This window comes from Eublepharis macularius, chromosome 8 (genome assembly GCF_028583425.1).
Source record: "Eublepharis macularius isolate TG4126 chromosome 8, MPM_Emac_v1.0, whole genome shotgun sequence".
Classification (NCBI taxonomy): Eukaryota; Metazoa; Chordata; class Lepidosauria; order Squamata; family Eublepharidae; genus Eublepharis; species Eublepharis macularius.
Window position 1 is genome coordinate 80,275,513 of NC_072797.1, and position 24,422 is coordinate 80,299,934.

The 24,422-nt window shown below is 40.7% G+C and overlaps 1 protein-coding gene across 2 annotated transcripts; it reads right to left on the minus strand.

The window, feature by feature from the left end:
- Window positions 1-3,999: 3,999 nt before the first annotated feature.
- On the minus strand, window positions 4,000-24,147 carry C8H5orf63 (chromosome 8 C5orf63 homolog). 2 transcript variants are annotated; one of them, XM_054986546.1, is made up of 5 exons: window positions 24,039-24,062; window positions 14,493-14,539; window positions 13,061-13,181; window positions 6,548-6,604; window positions 4,000-4,447 (listed from the first exon to the last, which is right to left on the minus strand). In XM_054986546.1, the coding sequence occupies exons 2-5, from the start codon at window positions 14,516-14,518 to the stop codon at window positions 4,268-4,270; spliced, it is 384 nt and encodes a 127-aa protein (XP_054842521.1). In that variant the 5' UTR covers window positions 14,519-14,539; window positions 24,039-24,062; the 3' UTR covers window positions 4,000-4,267. The 2 variants fall into 2 exon arrangements, with proteins under 2 accessions (XP_054842521.1, XP_054842522.1); XM_054986547.1 differs by lacking the exon at window positions 14,493-14,539 and having other exon boundaries at window positions 24,039-24,147.
- Window positions 24,148-24,422: the final 275 nt, after the last annotated feature.

Genomic DNA, 24,422 nt, shown 5'->3' on the forward strand with positions numbered 1-24,422 from the left:
CAAGCTCCACAATGACTGCATACAAAAAAGAAAATTCTGGACTGGCTTCAGTACACACTGTCAGCGTGTACACACATACTCCACTGAGGCCAGAATGATGAACATGGAAATCAAAATAGCCTTTCTGCTTTAACTGCTACAGGGCTAAAAATGGCACATGAATAGATCCTTACTGACAATCCATCAATGAGTAGCTTTTCCAGGTATGGTTGCTGCCATTTATATTGCTGGTACCTTGCCAGTCAGGGACGTGTAAAAACTTCTAAATGCCAGACTTCTGCATAAATCCCACAAACATGGCCCTTCCAAGAAGTTCAAGTGACCCATGTTAAGAAGCCGAACCTCATGAGCAGAAGTATTTGCACATACCTTGACTGGAGTGGGACCACCCTGGAAGTCACCACACCGGAAAAAGTATACTTGCAAGCAAACAGGAAAGAATTCTGGCTCCAAGCCACTCTGAGTTTTTTGAGTTCTCTTGGATCCATACAATATTGTTTGCTACTAATGGCTAATACACTCTTTGGCACCATGAGGCGGGTACTGAGTAGAACTCTCAGGGAAAGCGCCCTTTAAAATTATGCCCTTTCCATGCTCTCACACATTCACTCCATCCAGCAAGGGTGATCTGTGCCTCAAAAGTATGGATCGTCCTCTAGATCCAGTTCTATATGTACATAAAGCTGAGCTGCACATGGGAAAATCCACTTACAGCATTTGGAATGGAACATCCAATGTCACTTGTAAGATCAGGGCTACACCCATATACTACTAAACAGAGGACAGCATCGACCACATGTCTGAAGAGTGGAAGAGCTGATTCTCACCACCCCTTTCCTCCCTCTTATTACAGGTATCATAACTGATAGGTTGTGTGCAATTGCAGCAGCCCAGCCCACTGGAGCACAAAAGTTTGGATTAGTGCAACAGGTCAAAGTTCATCAAAGCAATTTTAATTGCTTCAACAGAATTGTGTTTTGCACCACTCATATAATTGTGCAGCAGAGATTTAAAAAATCTCACTTGCAGTACAGGCAAGTTATGAAGATGAATGAGTTCATAACTGTGATGTTCAAAGTGCTAAGTAAAAAGAACACAAATTGCAATCAAAGCACCCAGAAGTATCAAAGAGTTGAGATGAATGGAGGGAAGGACGTAAAGAGCAAGGGAGAGGGAGTACATAAAGGGATTATTAATCTCCATTTACCAACATTCTGTCTTTGCCAAAGATCTTTACAGAAAAGCTAACAACTAAATTGGCTACTGAAATATTTAATTTTCAGCATTAATGAATAATTATCTTTTTAAAAATACTCTTGAGTTTGCTGGGAAAACAGTCCTTCAAAGAGTTCCTCTTAGAAGAAAGAGGTTTTAAAAAGCCTTCTCTCAAAGACGGAGTTAACTCAGGCCTTAAACTGAATACCATTGTGTAGAGCATCTCTCTAGTCCTTCATTCAAAGTGAGTGTACTTACTCTGAAGTGGAGCCCTCTCAACTTGTGTCTACATGTTAAGGGGAATAAAAGCAAATTGCATCAAAGGCTGGCACTCAAAACTGCTGCAAGGTCCCTTCCCCATCTGAATTGCCATCTCAGGTTAGTTGCACATTGGGTTAATTAACAAGGCATAAGTTACTACTAAAGACTTCCAGCGTAAGAGCAAAAAGATATAAATAAGATCAGCAAAGAGGTTAGATTTATAATTTTTCAGTCGAGTATAAGTAGAATGGATGGGTTTAAGCAACACAAACCCATGACTGATTTGGTTAATTTTTAAGCCAGATGATCTTTGAAACTTTGCTTGGCTCACCAATTCCTGGTTTCTGTGTGGCCTTTCTTTCCCCAACCTCCACTGCTCTCAGAAAGACAAGGAGCTGCTGATCCATGCTCTCCTTCACTACGACCAGCAAAGGAGGCTGCTAGGGATGTGTTGATCTTAGTGCTGATTTCAATCAAAGGACATCATTTCTTTGAATGAAGACATTGCATTTTAATGTAGTCCTTTTAAATTCTTATTTTGGAGCATTTGATGCAAGAGGAGGAAATGTAAGACTCCGGATAGGTGTTCGTTTTTGAGACATCCTTGTTTTTCCAAGAATGAAGCTGCAGTTCCATGGAGGGCAGGGGAGAAATTCTCTCTCACCTCAGCCATGCAGCTAGCTTATCAATCACTTTGCTGAGGAAGATGGCACCCTAAGCAGCAGAACGCATGCGTGGGTTGGGTTATGCAAAGTGGAGGAAGGGCAGGAGCCTAAAATGGTCGTTGACTATATTGAACTCCCCTTCAGCCAAGTCTACCCTCTTAAGAAATGACATCTGCATGCTCCTGGTATACTTCAATGGATGAGGAGTCTTCCCCCACAAATGCAGAAGCTCCATGTAAGAGTCTGTCAGAAAGATCCCAGAAAATATATCCTGGGTTCTGGGATCCAGCTGAGAACAGGCCAATTCTTCTTCTACTTGTCCACTGATACTCTATGCTGTGTGCCTTGAAATGCCTTTGCAGTCTTATGCCCAAGTTAGCTAGTTTAGCAGCATGAGTTGCTGCTATAGGAGGGACTCTTTTGGAATGAAAATGCAAAAGGTAGCGTTCAGATCCAATGGAACCACTCAACCTCTCCACCCTGGATAGATCAATGTCTTTAAGGGGAAGCCTGAATATGCCAGCCAAGTGGCCAATGGCTCTCTCCTTTGAATTCCAATCTATCTGTCTTCCCTTCCATGGAAATACATTTATGATTGCAGCATAAGGGTTATACACCAATGAGTAGGAGTTATTCACATTTGTCTCCAGGTCCTCAGTGTTTCTACATGGCTTTGGCTCTGCAGGCGCATGCTCTCTTTGCTGGTGCAGGTACAGAATTGTTTTTATTATTAGCTAGAGTGCTGCTTATTTCATCAGGAGAAATAACCCCAAGTTGTTCTTGAAGCAAAGTCAACATCCTCTCTTGTTGGGAAAATATTTCCTTCAAGGTTTCTGCCATCAAAAATGTTTGCCGGGCTAACAATTCAAACCTCTCCTCATATCTGTGCTCTTGGTTGTCACTAGGGAGGGGGAAATGGGATACTCTATGCTGTGTGCTCTGGGGGCAGTTCAAACCACCACCCCCTGCATCCCACCTTGATGTTCATAACTCTGCCCATGATCATCCACCACGTCCACATTAAACTCCATAGGGAAAGGACTTTCTCTGGCTGAGGAAGTGTGGTCGTGCATTTGTAGTCACAGCAGTAGGAGGAGGAATAATGTTAAACATTAAAATGTAGACAAGCTGTGTGAAGCAAAGGGAAGCAGGACAGACTACTGAATTCAATTCATTAGCCCAGAAATCTGCCAACTGAGTTTGTAAAATGAGACCAAAAAAGGAGAAAGCCCATATGTTAAGGAACATTAATTGGCTCTACTTTTATCCAAAAGGCCTTTAAGCTCAACCCCTACTTGTACAACAACATTAGAAATCCACTTACAGAGACACCAGTGATAATTTGAAAGAATGTGCACATCTCTGGACATGGCAAAGAACTGTGTGATCACATGCAGTTTCTTTCAAGCTACATAGTATGAACGCAAGAGAGAGACTGTGCTATTCTTCACAAGCTTATGTGGCAAGAATAATTACTTCACTTTTAATAAAAAATAAGAAACTGAAATTGAGGTTGGAATCCAGAAGCAAATTGAGAATGTTTAGACTTACTGGTGTTCTGTGGGTTAAGTTTCATTAACAGGGCTGATCTAATATGTTGTTAGATTAGCATGAGCATTAGAGATCTTAAATTTCATAAACACATGTATACAACTGAGCAGACTTTAGTGCATATGAGCAAACAACTTGAAAAAATCTATTATCGGGGAACAACCCTGTCGTCAGAAAAGCTACGCTGCTATTCTGGGATCCTCAGCAAATGTTTTCAGTCAAGTACCATCATTGTCACCCAACAAACAGGTACTCTTTTTCCACTTTGAACATAAAGAATTGATATGCATTGCCTTATAAGGCTCAGTCAGTGAGAACAACAAAGGCAAATATTTATCTGTTATTTCTGCCCCGCACTCCCACACCCTTCATTACAACACCAAACGATTTAGAAGCCAGAGATTAACACACATAATAGGATGGATCTTGCTATGAAGCCTGATGAACTTCACCATCACAAAATGAAGTTATACATGAAAACTTGTATCTTCATTAACTTCTTACAATTCTAGCATCTTACTTGTTGAGGAAGCGACACAATTATTTATGTACTACTTGAAACCCACTCGTTTCCTTCACCTCTTGTCGCCATCTTGCAACTCTATGTTCAATAACTGATTCTCTAGTTTTTCTAAATCCACATGATGCTTCATCAGAAATTGTCCATTCAAATGAAAGACTGGTATGTCATTTTTGTATCTTTCATACCAAATTAAGTGATCTGGAAGAGTGATGTCCACTTCCTGAAAAACAAACTGTTAGAAACAACTAAATTAGTAACTTAATTTAAAATCACTTCTTCAACATGCATATTTTAGAAGGAAGTTGCACTGAAATAATAAGAATTTTTTTTAAGACTAGGTGTAAGTGGTTTTCTAACCAATAGCTGCCTTGAATCAAAGTTTCATCATTTTTGTTATTTCCAGATAAATAGACCAAGGTTTTTTTAACGTAGGGATTTTGAAAATAGGGATTTTTGCGTTCCAGTGAAAATCTGTACTACAAAAAGTGATTGAGAATCTAATTCTTCAATTGTTTATTTGCAAAATACACAATGTTACATGGTTATGAAATCTATAGTTAGCATATCAATAAATTATGTAGATATCTGATCCTGTTTCAAGACTCCTATACAAGCAGAACAGTGGACTGACTCTACTTCTAAAGAAATGTCTGTTAGAACATTTTGGTGGAATTGGGTGAAACTGGTTAGATCCTCACATCTATATTTCAGATTTAGTTCTGTCAGGCACACTTCATAGCTGGTTCTTCCTGCTACTTTCACCTCTGAATGAGTGTACAGGGACAGGCTGGCATTGGCCATTCATTGCTTCTGATGCATGCAGAAGATGTCTTCAGAAGTTGCTGTTGCCTTTCACAGTTCTTAGCAATGCTTGTATGTGCTGGAGGGAGGTAAGGCATCCACAGCAAGACAGATGTAGTTAACAGATTCTGCAGCTGTTTGGTTTCTCTGTCTAGCTGATTCTACTTGTCAATCACTTCAATCAAGAAGCAAAAGCCATTTCCTCCCAAATCATAACGATTTTCCTTATGCATAAAGAAGCTTGTTTATATCACCTGTAACACAGAAACACCATTCTGTAACTCAATCCTAAGAAACAGGAAGTAATCACATTGATTATTTCCATAGAAGTGTATTTAGGATTGATTTAGCTGGTTAGCCTTTTTTGTGCAATTAGATTGGGCTACTGCAATGTGGTCTATGTGGGACTGCCCTTGAAAAGTGTTCAGAAACTTCAACTAGCACAGAATGCTGTGGCTCACTGGAGTTGGTTGTAGTGATAATATTGGTCTAGTCTTGGCCTATCAACACATGGGGCTCCCAGTCTGTTTCCAGGCACAATTCATGATGCTGGTGTTGGACATTAAAGCCCTAAATGGCTTGGGATCAACATACAAGGACTGCCTACTCTCTTATGAATCTACCCAACCTCTGTGGTCACTGTCTGAGTCCCCACTTCAGGTGACTCCACCTTGTTAAATTAGGCAAGTGGCAACCCAGGAGAGAGCCTTCTCAGTTGTGACACCAAAACTGGAACACTCTCTCCAGCAAGACTCATCTGTTCCCTTCTGTTGCCATCTTCTTCCACAGTGAAGAATTTTTGTTCATTTGGCATTCCCTTACTGATCACTCCTTCCTGCCCAATGTTTAATTGTTGTGTGTTTTATCTTTGTATGTATATTTTAGCTTGGGTTTGAACTGTTTTAATGATTTGTTTTTGTTTAATAGCTTTTAACATTTGGTTTTATTATATATGTTTTTAATTTGTTAGCTGCCTTGGTGGCCCTTATGATGGTAGAAAGGCAGGGAAGAAATTTTGTAAAATAAAAAAAATACATTATTTTCATGCAATACCTGCCAACAGGCCCAGCTTCTGTTTCAGTTATGAGTGATGAACAGCTTTGATTTGGGTGTTGCTGCATCTTATTTTTCAGCTATGCAATTTAGTTTTAATGTGGCCCAAATGCATGCAGAACAGATGACAGAATGACCAGAAGTGAAATACAACAGGGAATTATTTTGAAGGAGGGGGAATACTAAAAGTCTGGTGTCTTATTTTTTCACACAATTATTTTCGGGGAATATGCATAATGAACTTGAAAGATAGATAGCCTGGATATATGGCATTTCAGTTGAATCACAAAGCCTGAAAATTCTCTGCAATGATCTATTTTATGAAGATAAAATGAAAACTGATTGAATAATTGTTTGGAGAAAGACAAAGGTATGCAAATAAAGCCGGGGTAAATTTCTTTCTCCAAAAGGTATTTCTTATTTTCTTTATATACTGTCTATACTTGTATTTATATACATATAGGACTGTGTTAGTTACCTTATGTTTATAGGGCTCTAGCATTGCTTTAGCTTCATCACATAAGGGACACGGTTTCTAAGAGGAGAAAAAAGAAACAGATAATGATGCTTTGGGATAATTGAGCACAACAAGATCTTCGTCATTGTCTGTATCCCATTATATAGATGACATTGGATTTTGTAACACAGAATACAAGAGGAGGGAGTTAGGAGCAAGGAAAACAGGAACATCAGTTCTTTGGCTCCTTCTATCATGCTTCAGCCTACAAGCCAATCTACAGTGTGACATGACTACCAATCCCATGCAGAGTAAGAAAGCAGAAGCACCTCATTATCAATGAGTCATTGCACTTGCTATGAGCACACAGCTGCCTCACATTACACGGCAGAAGCAAATACATACAGGGTGGATCCTACTCTTATCCAATCACCCCACACTGAGCAAAGTCTGAAGTCTTCTTCCAGCCTTCCTCTGACTTAAGTGTCTTTTCAGTCAGTAGAAGGAAGGCTTCTAAGGATGGACCACACTATAAATGTATACTAGTTTCTGCCCTGTAACATGTTAGGCACCTCTCAAAAAGAAGGGTGGAGGTAAGAGTGAAGAACACTGGTGCCCTCTTCCACTGGTACTTCAGTCAGGAAGAAATAGTATGTCTTCTTGCTTTCCACACAGTGAACACTCTAGTATGCGTAATATGCATATGTAACCATTCAGAAACATTTGCCAGGAAGCCACGATTGCTTGCAACTGCCTTGCACATGCTTACTGCATGTTTACAGATGCACAGCTTCCCTTCAGAATTATAATATTAATCTCTTAAACTCATGTTGGATATAGTGAACTTGCATCTTCCATGCCACGTATGAAGATCCTTTAAATAGCTCCAAAACAGTTGGAATTGAAAGGATCAGAAATGCCATCATTACTTCTGAATCCTACAGGGAAAACACTTATGGGTGCTCCAAGCTGCTCTGATCATTGCTAGTCCACACTGCTAGTCCACATTGTTGGTGGGTCCAAGGACTATGTTGGCTATGGTCAAGTATCTCTCCACCATATTTTCCTTAAAGAAATAAAGACTTGGTGCTTGCACAGGGTGCTTGCACCTTTACCTTTTTATCCGCTGCTCAAGATCAATTGGATCAAAGGAGCTTGAAATAAAAGGAAAGAAAAGGCTAGTCCATACTGGTACCTTTATGTAAAGTTACTCAAGTCTAAGCCCATTGAAATCAGAAGTGGATACCTCCCCCCTTCCTCAACCAAGCAAAGAAACTTCAACTTCAAATCTTAGAAATAACTTTCAAACGGGCCATCTTTTTGTTCAGCTAGTGACAAGGATAATAAATTTTTTATGTGCTATATTTTGAGTTCATATTTCTAAAAAGCAAGACAATAGCAAAGCATTTCTCTTCTTCCCTTTACCATAAGAAATACTAAAACCACCCCACAATGTTCCATTCTCAGAAAAGGTATATAGCACCAGTAAGAACCCTCTCTAAAAATAATACTCTTAGTGGTAAGATTCTCAGCAGCCTAGTTTTAAGCTGCTCTGATGGGACACTCAAGAACTTTTAGGCAACCTTAATTCCCTTCCAAGAGTCCTCAATTGCTCCAACTGTAAAAGGGAAACTGAATCTTCTACAAAAGAAACATTCAGACCTGCTGGGCATCAAGAATATGAAATGGCAGGTTTATCCCTTCAATGCAGTCTGCCATCCTTACTTAAAAACATATCTGAGGCTGGACTGAGTGGCCCCAAGCTGAGAACACAAAATTAGGCTATTATATGAAGCCTGCACTTTAAAGAGATAATTTTGCTCTGCAATTGCCAATGATCCCACACGTCTCCAGCACACACACAAAAAGAAAAGAAAATGCACATTAACACAAGCATGCATTTAACAAAAAGGCCAGTTTAGAATACTATTTCCAGTTTGTTAGTGACAATTTGCCCTTAAAATTTCAAACAGTTAAGACTCGGCATGTGCTAAATCATCACAAAAGACTTTTCCTCTACCCAATTATTAACCTCTAAAAGTAATCCTGTTATTCACCACCTCATTGCTTTCTGGATTATAAACTGCACAGCCAGCTGGCAGAGACAGACCTGCAACTTTAACATTTTCTCGTAGAAGAATGGATTTAAACAATGCATCCAATAAAGCTTTGACTTTGCTTAATTGGATCGCATTAGTTAAATAAAATACTCTGGAATCAGATTTATCATTCATTCTATAAAACCAACAGTATTTATATCCAATTTTCAAATCTCTTTTTTAAAAATTATTGCATTTTGACAAAAACAAACATTTGTTTTGCAGATAACTGCTCTGAGGAACAGGTTCTGCTATTAATTCATGGGGTCATCTATTGAAGCTGGTGGGCAGCAGAATACATAATAAGACAGAGAACTAATTCTTTAATGCACAGTCTTTATATCTAATAGCAAAAATCCCTTTTAAACAAAGAAGCCAATAAATATGTAAAGAACAGGTATATCAGTTCCTTCTAGCCACTCAAATTTCATAACTATTATTAATGACTATCTCTGACTATCATATGACAGGTTAGTAGGAAAATATAGTATTAGCCCTTTCTTTGCATCTCCTGTTTATTTACTATCAGATTAAATATCAGTTTGGCTAACTGTCCATTTATTTATTTGAAAAGTTCACATAGCACATGGTTTTTAGACAAACGGTATAAAATACAAACATGGGTAAAACTTTACAAAGACCCTAGAAAAGGGATAAATATTTCTATTTAGGTAATATAGATTAAAATTTAAGAAGATAACAAGCTTGCTTTGTGTTGACACTAAATTAATAGCATTGGATCGAATTTTTAGGATTGACTGTGCTGTGGGGACAGCGAACACAATCTGGGATACTTTTATGCTTAACAAGGAACTATTTACAAAAACTGCCTGACCCAGGACACAAATCATAACCAACAACAAGCTATTTATCTTATTCCTGCTACTCTATTAGATCTAGCGCCTCCTGTACCTCTTAGGTGAAAAGCAGCAACTGGTGGTTACTCCTTAAAGAATTTATTTTTAATCTGTTACCACTCTTGAATCCTAGTTTCATGGTTGAAAGGCAGCCTTATAGATATTTTAAATAAAGAAAATGTGAGTCCTGATTACTCAGAACCCTGCAAAACAGCTGAAAGGTTGTGATACAGCACACTGCTGAACTCTGCAAGAAATTAAAATAGGTAACCATCTTTTCCCTGCACACTGTGGCTTAGTATACTAATTTACTTCACTTATAACCTGATTTTCTCCCTATTTGGAATTCAAAGCAGCTTACATCATTCTCCTCTCCATTTTTTTTTTCACAACAACCATATGAGGAAGAATAGGCTGAGTGTGTGTGAGAGACCAAAAGTCACTCAACAAGTTTCCATGGCAGTGTGTGAGACAGCACAGCTTCCATCTTGATATATGCTAAAGCACTGAATTAAAATATCACTGCCTGAAAGAAGAGTTTTGCCACAGGGAAGCTAATACTCCAATGGCAATCCTGTCTCTTAATGTCATAGGTTTAGGGGCTGGGGGTACTCAGTACACAGTGCCACCTTTCCCAAGGGATTAAGCACAGCCCAGGTCCACAGACCCGGGATATCAGATCCACAGAACCATGGAGGAATTCAGTGCTCTGGAAGTACAGTTTGGGGTTTTCCTCTCCCTTGTGCACGAAAAAGCGCACAACCTTGAGAATAAAGGGATTCTGCTGGCCTCACCTCCCCCACCCCCGCTACTCTTGGCCACATTTTATGGGCAGAAGAACTACTTGTTGTTCCAATAGTCAACAGGATGAGTTCTCATGAAAACCTCAAATAGACCTGTAAAGTTTCAAGTCTGATTAAGATTGCAATTCTGTGCAGCTCACATGAATACTATATTATACTCCTTGGCTCTATTTTGCTATCAGGGCTACAAGGGGAGTGCACAGAACCACATACCAAATACAGTGCTTTAACAGATCATTGTCATTTACTATCAAAAATTCATATTAAGTGAATCTGCCAACCCTACTTTCCAGATATCCAGACTTCGGTATCCCTTTATTCCCAAGGTTGTGTGCTTTTTCAACCCCTATGACCGCTTATCCCTTGTTTTCTTGCTGCGTATTCGAGTCCTAGCCCAAAGTAATCCAGATTGCTCAATTGGAATTTAGGAACATACTAAGTGTCCATATTAATTACTTCCATTTACATCTTGGATAGGTGACCTTTAGTATAAAGATAGATAGCATCCTAACATGTGTTTTTGGCCTTTTTTCCAGCTTTTCTTAGGCATTCCCATGGGTGCTTTTTGCCTTTTATTGGGGCCTCCATTTGTCTTCTTTTTGTACCACCAGTATTATCTTGGTGCATCCTTTTCATATTCCTTTAATATGCTCCCAAAGTGCCCTGTGCACCCTAAGTGCCTATATATCAGGCATCTTTTTCAGCTTGTAAGCGATACCTCACCTTTACCCTTTGGAGTTATTTTTGGGAACAGTGGACTCATTGCTCTTCAGGACAGGTCATGTTTTATTTCTGCACCCACACCTACGCATATACTAGCACATTTTAGGAACATCTGAAACATCACCACAAGAAGGAGATCTGTATTATTTTGTTAGCTATGGCTATGTATGATTTATAACTGTTAATGATATGGAGGGCATACAAGTGAACATCCCTTTGTTTTGTTATGTATTTTTCATTGTATTATTTCTAATTTGAGCCTTTGTAGCTATTCCATTGTTTGTCTATTTAATAGTACTAAAACCCTATTACCAAACTTGAGTGCTGAATCTTTAATTCCCCATAATTGTGTTAGAATAAGAGGGAGACCGCCCATCACTCCCCCCCCCCCTTTCCATTCGCTCACTCAGCTCTCCTAGGCATTGAGCTATAGAGAAGCTCAGCACCACTCACAGGACCCTGGTATATATAGGAATAGATCCTGGTTTATACATTAACCCTTTTTGTGTTGGTTTGCACTCTGGATGTGCTCAGAGGGCTGTCTCGTAGGGATAGCAGATAGCTGTTCAGGTAAGAAGTGAGGATTCAATCCTAGGCCCCCCAGATCCTTGTTCACCACTCAAAGCACTACATCACACTGATACCCGGCTGGGTAGAGATTAAATTTTCCATCAACAGAATAAGACCTTTTCTGCTTCCACCCTCCCACTGATCTTCACAAAATGCTGATCCTGGGGGACTGGCAACCCCAAGGAAAGACATGAAAAGAATGGAATCTCTGGAAACTACCAATTTAGTCTGGATCCAGCCCCATGCTTAGTTTCTGTCTCTGCTTTAGTCTTGACCCCATTATCCCCCCACCAAGAACCAATGGCCAGCTGTATACAACTTAGCAAATGACAAACACAGAACCCACAAAAGCATTCAAGGGGGCATCCAACGTCTCCCTCCCCCATTATTTCTTTTTTCCTTTCCCTGAAAACCCCTATTGCCTCCCCCCTTTTTCTGCTTCCTTCTCTCCTTCCTAACCAGCAGCCAACTTACTTTTATTTGCCTCTATCTTCAGCTTTCCTTTCCTCCCATGCCCTGGCAGACACTCCCAGGGAAAACTATGGCCCAGTTGTGGGTTGCCAGTCACCAAGCCCAGCTGTGCAGTGAGGCACTTTCAAGGACCTGAAGGGAGTACCTCAATTTCCTCTGCATCCCCCCGCCCCACACCATTTCTTCTGCCCACAACCTTTCTTTGCTTCCTTCTCTCCTTTTCACCTACTAACCAACCTACATTTTAACTGCCTCCTATCTTTAGCTGTATTTATTTACTTCATTAATACTCCTCCCCTCCCCAGTAGGGACTCAAAGTGGCTTACGTTATTTTCCACTGATCCATTTTATCCTCACAACATGCCTGTCAGGTAAGTTAGGCTAAGAACATGTAACTGGCCCAAGGTCATCCCGTGAACTTTGACAGCAGAGTGGTGATTCAAATCTGGGTCTCCAAGCATCCGAGTATGAAACTCTGGCCACTACATCACAATGGCTTTTCTGAGTGGCTGTTATTGAACAGTAGCAAGCAGCCTGGTCTGGGTGAGTCATGCAAGTCAGGTGGAAACAAGTAGCCCAGTGGTTGCTGTGAGGCCTGGCCCCAATGAGTCCTCCCTGAAAGCCCAAAACACCCCTAGAAAGGACCCTGCCCCTCCCGTTGCCTTTAACTGACAGAAACCCAGGTTTGAAGGCTGCTAATATTGTTGGGGTGGTTTAGCAACGGCCACTGAAGGCATTTGTTTCGTAAAGGTACAGTCACTGCTTCTGTTACTTTGGGAAGCGGGGGTAACTCCCTTCCCCAAATGTATTTTTGGGCTGTTTTTCAGATTTGTAGAAATATCAGTGTTGTCTGTTCCTGCCTTCAATCTCCAGATTTAAGTATCCACAGATATGCCCATGTTGAGAACTAGATACAGTGATGATGATTCCCCCCCCCCCCCCAAAAAAAACCTTTACGATTAGACCCTTCATTTTTGGTCACACAATCAAGTTTACTCAAGTAGTATTTACCTTGGTAAATAATGTTAACACTGGTAAATTGCTAGCAACTTCACAGAATAGTCTTTGGAGTAGAGTTGAAGAACGTTTTCCTAACTGCAGTGTCCAGCTGTGGAACCAGAACATCTTTATCCTGTTGAAATAATAAAGCATCTCTCTGCAATTACATGCATGGTACATTTTAATTGCAAACCATAAGTTATATATCAGAAGACAGTCACCAGATAGCAATGATGTTTCACTGAAAGATCTGAAATATAAATGCAATTATAAATCATTTTCGCAATACTCTGGGGGAAAAGCTGTACTATAAGACAGGCAAAGTAATTTGATGTAGCCCAAGAAGTGCTGTTTAAAATTTAGATAATGTTTTCTTGTTGTAATGCCCTTTTAAATTCACTAACAAATGCTGATATAAATACACTACATCGTTTCAAGCAGACATCTACCAATAAGAATTACTTCCATATTAGCAGAATGCAAAGTGCTGCATTTTGAAACTCTCTCAAGCTTACTGCATTACTGGCATACAATATTTGTATTTCTTCGAAGTAACTGTAACAACCAGTCTGTACGGAGATGTTAAAATAATGTTTCCTGCAGAAAAAAACAAACTGCAGACAACATGATTTAACCTTGTAATGTGACTTAAAAGCTTTCAAATTACTTTGTGGGTTGGGGGGGAGCAGTAGATTAATATATGAAGGATTATATAGATGGCTTTGTTTGAAACAGGTTTTACTTTTATAAGAAAAATGCAGTTTAAGCTACTTTTATATTTTGGGAACCCATACGAAAATACATTAATCCACACTGATAACTGATTGATAATATTTATTTATTTATTGTCCGCCTTTCTCACTGAGAGTCAAGGCGGATTACACAGTGTGAGATTAGTACAGTCAACATCAAGAACATTTCCATAAACAATGCCATATGGTAAATAGATACAAGTTCACAAAGACATAGCATTAGCAGGAATCCAATACAACATAGTGGTGAAGTCACAGTGGTTCCTAACTCATTAGCAGAGCATATGAGACCCCCTCCCTACAGTACAGCCCTCCTATCTGAGTAAAAACCCTTTTTGAATAATTGGGTTTTGCATCATTTCTGGAAAGCCTGGAGAGTGGGGGCTCTTCTGGCCTCCTCTGGCAGGCTGTTCCACAGGGCAGGGGCCACCACAGAGAAAGCCCATGTATGGGCTGCTGTTGATGGTCACCGGCCATGTGACCATTTTCAAGAGGTGCCAGAACTCCGTTCCACCACGTTCCAGCTGAAAAAAAGCCCTGGTGTTGAGGATGCTGGGAGGATAGCAGGGGATCAACTAATCCAGCCTGCTGCCTCTCTAGCAAGGCCAGCCCCCACATATCCCCTGAAGAAAACAATCCAGTACAGACTTTGGCATGTTTAAACTAATTGATTTCACTGGGTTTAAACATACCTTAATTCTATGCTGATTGTGTTCATTCGTTCATTCAGATGTTCATTCTTAAAAATTATACAGAATATAAATCATTATTTATCAGAAATGCCTATCATGTTAGATCCCGCTCCTGCTGTTCGCTGCACCACTTCTAGCTCTCAGCATCCCTTAAAGTTAGTTGATTAATATGAATGTGTAAGATGAGCTTGCTGTAGTGCTACAATATCCAAACTGTGTATATTATGTGTTCAAAGATGCCCTACAACAATAAAAGCCCACACTTTAAAAAGACAGACACACAAACCAACAACTAGTAGGTTCCAGAACTCATCTCTTCAAGAAACTCTAGTTAGTCCCACTGTTCTGTTCTATAGTGATTTAAGATCTATAGAGTTAGATGATACTATTAAATAATTGTATTAACATTAATTTTAACTAACTTAATATGCTGGAGGGAAATAAAGTTATAATGAGATACAATTATTAGAAACTAGAATTGGAAACTAGAAATAAAAATTTACTAGCGCGTAATTCTTGTGCGTGCTTTCAGCACACTCAGCATTACATTTTAACCACAAGTCATTTCAATCAGAACTTTCACAAAGTTGAAAGTTTTGTGGCTCTGAGAGGTTGAAGCATTTTCAGAACTGGATCCAAAAAGAAATTCAGTATTGTATACACAGGGTCATGTTCAGGAAATCAAAGCAGACTGAATGTCAGATCAAAGAAACCAAATACTAACAGGAGTTAGTAGCTAGGAGGTGAATAAAAGTGAGAAGGGGGAGCGGGGAGAATAGGGACAAGAGCCGAGACAGGTCAGGGACCAAGGACACAGGAACAAGGCAGGCGTAGGAAGAAACACACAGAGAGATCAAGGAAAACAAACAGAACTCATGATGAAGCAACCATGAAAGTGACTTCTTGCAGAAGTAAAGGATTTTGCGCCTGCTCTGTTATTTATAAGCAATGGAGCCAACCAATTAAGTACAGGAGACTCTAATAAGTTCTTGCAGGGTTCTTCATGCAAGTACTGTAGAAAGGTTATGAGGAAAACTTGAAACAGCCTACAGAAAATTAGTTGGTCTCAAGTGACCCGTTTCCTCATTCCACACAATTGTCATTGTTATACTTTTTTGTGGAATACAATTTGAAATTGGTTCCAAGTTGACTGTAAATGAGCTACATAACTATCACAAAGTTCAGTGACCATTTCAGATGGTTCTTGTATCAGCCTGCCATATTCTCACAATCCAAAGACAATAACAACAGCAACAGATATGATGTGATAAAGGCTGGGGATAGTCTCACTCTTAAAAAAAAATGTGCACTTAGATGCAGTATCTCCACTAACGAAACGTAACCTGAAAGGGAAGGTGTGTGGGCTCTGCACTAAAACTGAGAGACAGCAGTGTATTTGTTTCATAAAACAATCCAATTGTAAAGAAAAGCCCTCAGTGACTGGAGATGAGTAAGAGTTATTTTTGCAGTATATATTTTAAATGCAGGTTGTTACATTTATTGTTTCCAAATGTTCTTAAGGCTATAAGCTTGTTTTATAGTGATGTTCCCTTCCCTAAGCCTATGTATATAAAGTGTGTTATAAATCTAAGATATAATAAAGTCTTCTAGAACTCCTAGCACTCCCTGCTCTCTCATTCATCATTTTGTAAAGCAGCTATAATACTCATATTCATACAAACATAATATGAACATCAAAACGTGGCCAGTGCTACATTCTAGGAAGCAGAGTAATAAATCCTCATTCAAACTATAAATAAGTCCTGACACCTGAATGAACTATAATTTACACCAATTAATAGCTTGTTTATAAAACTAAAAGATAAATAGGTTATTTTTCATTTCCCATTTTTAAGAATGACATTTTCTTAATTAATCCAAAAGCTTCATGCTAATGGCTTGTTATAGCCTGGGCTATTGAATGATACTTTATTAAGCACACTTATGGCTATCTGAAATCAGCTTCCCCACTCCTCCACCTGAAGCCAGCTGGGTAACCTTGAGTCAGTTACAGCTTCTCGGAGCTCTCTCAGCCCACTCACCTTTGAAAACTGCTCTGAGTGGACATCAAGTTGTCCTGAAGAGTGGTATATAAATTGAATGTTGTTATTGTTGTTGTTATTATTATTAATTTCCTTCATCATCTCTGAAATGCCTAATTATAATGCTGTACTTGAGAACTGAAGACATACCTCACAGAAAAAAACTATGAATGCATAGATAAACATAAGGTATGCATTGGTAGAAACAACACCTATCACCAAATATTATAACTATAGCATCTAATACGAGATTGCAGCTGCTTAAACCAGTCTACATATTCCTGCCACCCAGACTCTTTCTCACATGGTCAGCAGCATTGTAACAGGACCAATGAAAGTAATTACCCTCAGATGCCAGATTTTTATGTAAAAATGTTATTTCAGAAAATCTCTTTGAAAAACCAGTCAGCACCACCTTTTCATACTAATATAGTTATCATACAAAGACCACTTTAAAAATGCTCCACAGAAGAACACCATGCAATCTACTGCATGTTGTCAGCTCACCCAAAGGTTAAGAAACTGTATGCAATGACTAACTGCAACCTGGCAGTTGTTACAAATTATCTATGTGGTGGCCAAAGGCATGGTCGTGTCTGGCATAGTTTCATAGATCTACCATAACCAAGACAAAGCTAATTGGAATGCTGCACGTTAAGATTTAAAGCACTTTTGTATACCAAAAAGATACAGAAGGTATCAGACTATGGTTTGTGTTCATGCACACAAGAGCTTGCTGGAAACACACCAATAAGCAAATTAGTACAATAGCTGTTGGACAACAATCTGGACAGATAAGTTGTTGAGCCATCATTTAAAAGTCATGAATGATGAAGTCATATAAAGAGATTTATTTTAGTTTCTTTATTTCCAGTTCTATTTGTATATTCTCAGAGATACTTCTGTGTACTGGAAGGTTCAAGAATTGATCAAAAACTTGTGGTTTCAAGAGTAACTCAATAAAATATATAGCTCTATCTAGATGTTGTTCACCCTGATTTTGGTGATTTAACATAACACAGTGGTCAGGTAACCAGTGAAGCTCTCCGATGCTGTTTCATATGACCTCCAAGCCCACAATGAAATAATAGGGGGAAATGCTGGAGAGCTGGATGCTTCTTTTGGTGTTCTCATCACATGCTGAACAGACAAGCCCATACGTCATTTTAAAGTGTAAACTGAAATACAATTTTCATCTTCAGCAGCACAACCAACTGCCATGGAAATGAAGAAACTCACAGTTGTGTGTAGAGTTCTTCAATGCATATGCATATAGTTTTTCTGGATTTCAAGCACAAAGGACAAATGTAGGGGCTGAGTTTTAATTTGGAAAAGTATCAAGTGCTCTCTGCTGGGAGCACTAAGGCATGGTAATATGGTAGCCCACAAGAAAACCAGAATGCTAGCTCTTCACATCAGGGTAAACTAAATAATAACATTAATAATAACATTTGATTTATATACCGCCCTTCAGGACAACTTAACGTCCACTCAGAATGGTTTACAAAGTATGTCACTATTATCCCCACAACAATAATCACCCTGTGAGGTGGGTGGGGATGAGAGAGATCCTAGAAGCTGTGACTGACCCAAGGTCACCCAACTGGCTTCAGGTGGAGGAGTGAGGAATCAAAACAGGTTCTCCAGATTAGAGTCCCGCACTCTTATCCACTACACTAAACGTATCCACTACACCAAATATACTCCTGCTTCAATTTTGAGATCATAAGTAGTACACTATGGGGTGGGAGGAGAAAGCAAAAAAAACACCTAACTTTATTCATTATCTTCCTATATAATAACGACGACGACGACATTTGATTTATATACCGCCCTTCAGGACAACTTAATGCCCACTCAGAGCGGTTTACAAAGTATGTTATTATTATCCCCACAACAAAACACCCTGTGAGGTGGGTGGGGTTGAGAGAGCTCTGGAAGAGCTGCGACTGACCCAAGGTCACCCAGCTGGATTCAAGTGGAGGAGTGGGGAATCAAACCTGGCTCTCCAGATTAGAGTCCCGCACTCTTAACCACTACTCCAAACTGGCTCTCCCGTACTGGTGCCGACTCACCTTTTATCTCCACACAAGCGCACTTGCACACCCCTCTATGGGGATGAAATGTGAGTCCTTGGCAAGTGTTGCCAAGGAGGCCCTGAGCAGGCCACTGCCAGTGGTGGGAAGGCCCAGTGTGGTGGAACAGCCTAGGCCCGCACCAGGCCTCTCTGCCACCTCCAGTAGGGTTGCTAGTCCCTGCTCCCACCCTCCACCCTGCCCCTTCTTATCTGGCCAATGGGGAAAGGCAGAGGAACACACCTCCCGGTTGTACTCCCTGGTGGTGAGCATGCTCCTGACCACCACAGTGGGCCAGTTTCAGCCCTTTCCAACCCCCTCCTGCACTCCCAGGCCTGCAGCTGCCCGGATCAGGGCTGGATTGAGCGGCTGCTGAGCGCAGGAGCACTCCAGCGCCCTTTCTGCCCCCCGTGTCCCCAGCCACCTGATTTGGCCCGAATCAGCACCAGATCAGGAGGCTGCAGAATGCAGGAGCATTCCACCGCCCTTCCACCTCCTCTTGTGCTCCTGGGAGTACAGCTGCCAGGATCAGGCAGCTGTGAAGTGCAAGAGCATTCCAGCACCCTTTCTGCCCCTCTGGGCCCTCAATCACCTGGAGCGCAGGAGTGCTCCAGTACCCCTTCTGCCCCCCTCTGCACTCCCGGGCCCACAGCCACCTGGATTGGGGCTGGATTGAGCAGCTGCAGAGCACAGGAGTGCTCCAGCCTCTTTCAGCCCCCCCCCCCACTCCCAGCTTGCAGCCATCCAGATCAGGGCCAGATCGCGTGGCTGCAGAGCACAGCTTTCCACCACCCTTCCCACCCCATGCTCCCAGGCTCTACAGCAGCCCAATTCTGCCTATTCTGATTCAGTATAAGGCAGCATTGTGTGTGTTTAATTTCAATTTCTTCACTGTCATTGTTAAAAGTGTGTAATTCCTCAGGAGTCTTTACTTTTGTCTTCTTGATGTTCATCTACAATCCTCCTTGGGTACATTCTCCATTTATAAGTGTACATGAGAATAGGTGAAAATTCCTAAAATGTAAGAACATTTGCTTTTTAAAAAATCCAGTTCACTATCATTGTCTACTATTTATTTGTCTTCTTTAACGCATTGACTTTTTCATTGTCCATTATATATGATCCCAGCCAATCAAGGACTGTATGATGAACAAGAAAACACCATGATATTACATAGCCATTGACTATAATGTCATAACCAGTGACTATGTCATTGAGAGTAAATTAAGGCAGTAATGCTTCCAGTATCAGTCACGTATGTGAATCAGGTGATGTCATTACCTGATCTAGCCAATGCACTAATGTTACTGACATCAAAGAAAGATGATTCAGGGAGAATTGCTCTGACTAGGAAAACACTTTCACCTCCTTTCTACCCAGTTATCAGAGGGAGTGCCATTATTTGTGTACGTTTGTGAAGAGTCCCTCTCAGTTCAGCCCTATTAAAAACTTCTGCCATAATATATGTAGGTTACTATCTAGTTAGTTACAATTATACTACATCCAGATCATACCATGAATCTGCATTGGGACTTAAGCCAGAAAGTTTAGCAATCACACATAGCACATTATCTCTCTGCAATCATTCTTGAAAGCCCTAAATACAAGGGAGCTATAAAGTGAAATATAATAAGACCTTAGAAGAGAATTTAAACATCATAATTAGAACTACCAAATAAAGTCTTATGGTGTACACAGAAAGGCAAAGCGCCAAATGCTCAAAGAATTATTCTCTTAACTAAATATCCCCATTTACATCAGCCATTGCCTTTTTCAGAATAGATGAGAAGCATATTGTTCTGTGCTTCTATATAACCACTTCAACAGCTCTTTTCATGCCCAAATGTTTCCATTCACTACTTCTTCCCTCCTCTGTGGTTTGCTTCTGTTTCACCAAGTTAACCCTCTCTATGTAATTTGAGGGGAGGTTCCATGGCTCAACGATAGCACATATATCTTGCATGCAGAAGTTCCCAGGTTCAATCCACAGGGTCTCCAGTTAAAGGATCTCAAAAGTTACCAGATGATTGGGGAAAGCTTTCTCTGTGTGAGACCCTGAAGAGTTTACTCCGTATCAAGCAACTTCATATGTTTCTTTGTGCTTTTGAGGAAGGTATCTGGATCCAAGAGAAGGCTGGAATCCAATAGCTCCTTAATGAATACAAAAGAGTTTTTTTGAGAGCGCCTCTAGCTTCCAACTACTATCAAAAGGACCATCAGACAGAAGACAGAAGGCAGCCAGAGCTCTTCCATCACACTTGAACCTATTTCAGCTAAAATTCCCCTCTCAGTGACACATTTAGTATTGAATTATAGCTGCCAGTTTCATTACATGTTGATGACTGAGAGCAGCTTTTGGAACCAAATTTTAGCTGAGACATTAGAAAAATGTAATAATAAAACTTTATATGTTGTTTATCTAGGATCTGCTTGCTCAGGTTCTGCAATTTCTTCCTCATGTACAGACTACCTTCAGATTTCTTTACACTGGTAACTAAAAGTATAATTTCATAAACTGCTGGTAAGATTGGAGATTTGAAAGAAAATGCTAATAACCAGTAAATTTCATCAGTGAATTCTCACATTCTTAACAGCCTGAATAACTCAGTAACAGATTCTAATGTGCAATATTAAAAGAGGCCTCAAACTACAGATCTTTTGATCTGTCTGCATTCACACCAGAAAAAAGAGATGCCACACCAGAAGAATGTTTATATTAAAAACAATGATTTTATTGCATTTGTTTGCTTCACTTTTATTTTCTTCCAATCAACGTTCACAAGGATGGACTTAGACAGAGAGCTCCAGCCTCTCTGATATATACACTGCCTTGCATTCACAACAGAAAAAAGAGATGCCACACCAGAAGAATGTTTATATTAAAAACAATGATTTTATTGCATTTGTTTGCTTCACTTTTATTTTCTTCCAATCAACATTCACAAGGATGGACTTAGACAGAGAGCTCCATCCTCTCTGATATATACACTGCCTTGCTTATGAAACCTTCTTGAGTAACATGAGAGCTAGCTACCACTATTCTAAATTGTTATGCAAATATCTAAATTATTATGCAAGTATTCTTCTGATGCATGAAAAACAAACAGATACCATTGCTCCATATGGTGGAGATCTGTAAAGATGCCCAATCCCAGGATTGCAAACAGGCACATTCTTTGCAGTCCATAAAATCTCAGATAATTAGACACAGCTAATACTTTGACTTGGCTGGGATCCTGTTTTGTACTATCCTCAGGAAAATGTTAATTCAGCCTTGCTGGAGTAGTTTATTTCTAGATGCTCGTTCCAGAAACAAAGGTTTCCTACAGGCTTAAAGTTGGAAGTGTTATAGTAAGGTCAGTGGAATTGTTCTGATTTTAGTAGACTATCAGGCGTGAATCTTCTTGATTACTTATCACAAGGTCTCCTAACCCGTATTACAATGCCTGTTGGGTATCGCTAAATTCATATTATCTAAGGCCTGCAACAGAAAGAAGCAAGGGGAGGAGGTAGAATGGACTAAGTGACGGTGTAGTGATTAAAGTGTCAGACTGGGATTTAGGAGACCCAGGTTCAAATCACTACACTGCCATGGCAACATGCTAGGTAACCTCAGGCCACTCACACACTCTCAGCCTAACCGACCTGTCATGATCTGGCTGTGCCAGGAAGGCCTAGCAAGGCCTCAGAAGCCTATTAGCAGTGGGAGTGGGCCTACCTACAATTCCCAGGACCCCCTGGGCCGTTTTGACACCATTTTTTGGCCAATCAGAACACAGGGGGCTAGTGCTATATAAGACTGGGAGGGGAAAAAAGCCTGCGTTCTTTCTCCCAGGGAGCAGGCCAGAGGAGGTTTCTGCTAGGGAGAGAGGCCCTCATCCAGGTAGGGTGAGAAGACAGGCCTGGCAGACAGAGGGACAGTGAGTTCAGTCATGATAGGGCCTTTTGTTTATATTGCTTTCACCCATCTATTGTTGCTAATGCACCTTGCTTGCTTGTTTGATATTAACTGACCTCCTTGTAAATAAACTATTTTGTTTGTTGTTACTCTGCTGGGTCCTCACGCCTGTTTATTGGCCAAGCTACAGAGGTCAGAAGGGTTGGGAGGGTACTCTGGGCCCTCAATCCCAGAGTGGTGGCAGCGTAAGGTGGCTCACTCCACCAGAGGCACGACACAACCTTACAAGGTTGTGAGGATAAAATGAAGGACAGGAGAACGATGTAAGCCTCTGTGTCCCATTGGGAGAAAAGGCAAGGTATAAATAAAGCAAATAAACAAATACAGCAAATAAACAAATGAAGCAAATGCATACTACCAGAAACCTATACAACTAGGAAACTTGTACAGCAGAGAAAATGCTATGAGATAATGTTTTGTGTAGATCTGTAAGCCTTCTTAGTTTCAGGGAGTCTTGAGGGGTGGGAAAGCATTAAAAAACAGCACTCCCCACCTCCAGCCTTAATTGGCATATAGTCCTCTTTATAATCTCTGGAGTTTGTCATTTCAACTGTAATATGTTCAGATCAGAAAGTCAAATGAAAGGTCATATAAAGAGAAGCAGGTGACAGCAAAGAAAATCACCTGTTGGCATCAATGTACTGAAGAACCAGAGGTGTGGGCTGGCATCATATTTCAACCAATCACTCTCTCCCACTCATCATAATCTTCCCTTATTTTATCTCAAACCTAACAATTTTAAAAAAAAACTGATTTGCAAAAACAACATAGCATTGATCTAGCTAGTAAGGCAATTAGATTCAACAGTAATTAGCCCTGCATTACAAAGTTGGTGCGGATGGTACAATGTAGCTGGCCTGGGTGGCATCAAACAGTTTTTAAAAGTGCTGAACAAGGCAGGGATGATAATGGGGGTTCCCCATAAATCAGAATCTAACAAACACAAGAATCTTCACTTCTTATTAAAAGCAACGAATAATAAGTAGAAACCATTTTCCAGTTGCTAGTCAAGGAATTCTGTGGAAAGAAGTAAACAACTAGTTTGGATATAAACAAGAGTCTCGGAGGTGACGAGACAGCCTCAGCAGTACTCAAGAAGTAAAAACAAAACCAATCCTTCCTATTTGCAAATCCTTGCCTATCTTCCAGCACCCCCCCCACCCCCGCCCTTTGTATGCCGAACTCGAGGACAGCAGCACCGAATCCAAGCAGACGTATGCAAAGCTCCCCTGGCCCACACTGCGTAGCTGCAAACTTCCTTCCGCGTGAGTGCGGCTAGGCTCGCCAGACTAAGCAACTTCTGCAGGGATAGGAAAGTAAAAGCAAAGAGAAAGGCCTACAGACAAAGGCATCAGTCTCCACGAGCTGATGTTAAGGATTGTGTATGAGAAGGGGGGAGGGGGTGGAATGCTGGCTCTGCTGAACCCCACGGCATCGCTCTTGCCCACGTCCCCCTCCTCAGAGCACTAACCTCCAGCCGCTCTGCGCCCTCTCCGCAGCCGATACCCCTCCAGAACAGCGGCCTCCACTCCACTTCCTACTACACGCGCGCCACCTATCCTTCCCTCGCAGCTCTTACTTCTGCGCCATCCTAAGGCGTAATACGGTATCGGCTTCCGCGAGCGCCACAATCCCGCTCCGCCGCCGCCTCCTCCCCCTCGTAGAAGACCTGCACGTTGCCGCTCCGATTGACGGTTTGCATTTGCTACTGCAGGAGGCCAGAGACGCCGGTGGCGTTACTCGATACCTTCGAAATGAATAACCAGGAACAATAGAAAGGTAAACACAAGCAGTTTTGCTGCATTTTAAAGACAAACAATATTTTTATTCCAGATTCCGTGAACTAGATCCCACT

Coding starts and splice junctions, on each gene's coding strand:
- C8H5orf63 (XM_054986546.1), bottom strand. CDS start 14,518: ATGAACACAATCAGCATAGAATTAAG. Junction 13,182..14,492: donor ACAATCAGCATAGAATTAAG/GTATGTTTAAAC, acceptor TTATTTCAACAG/GATAAAGATGTTCTGGTTCC. Junction 4,448..6,547: donor TAGAGCCCTATAAACATAAG/GTAACTAACACA, acceptor TGTTTCTAACAG/TTTGTTTTTCAGGAAGTGGA.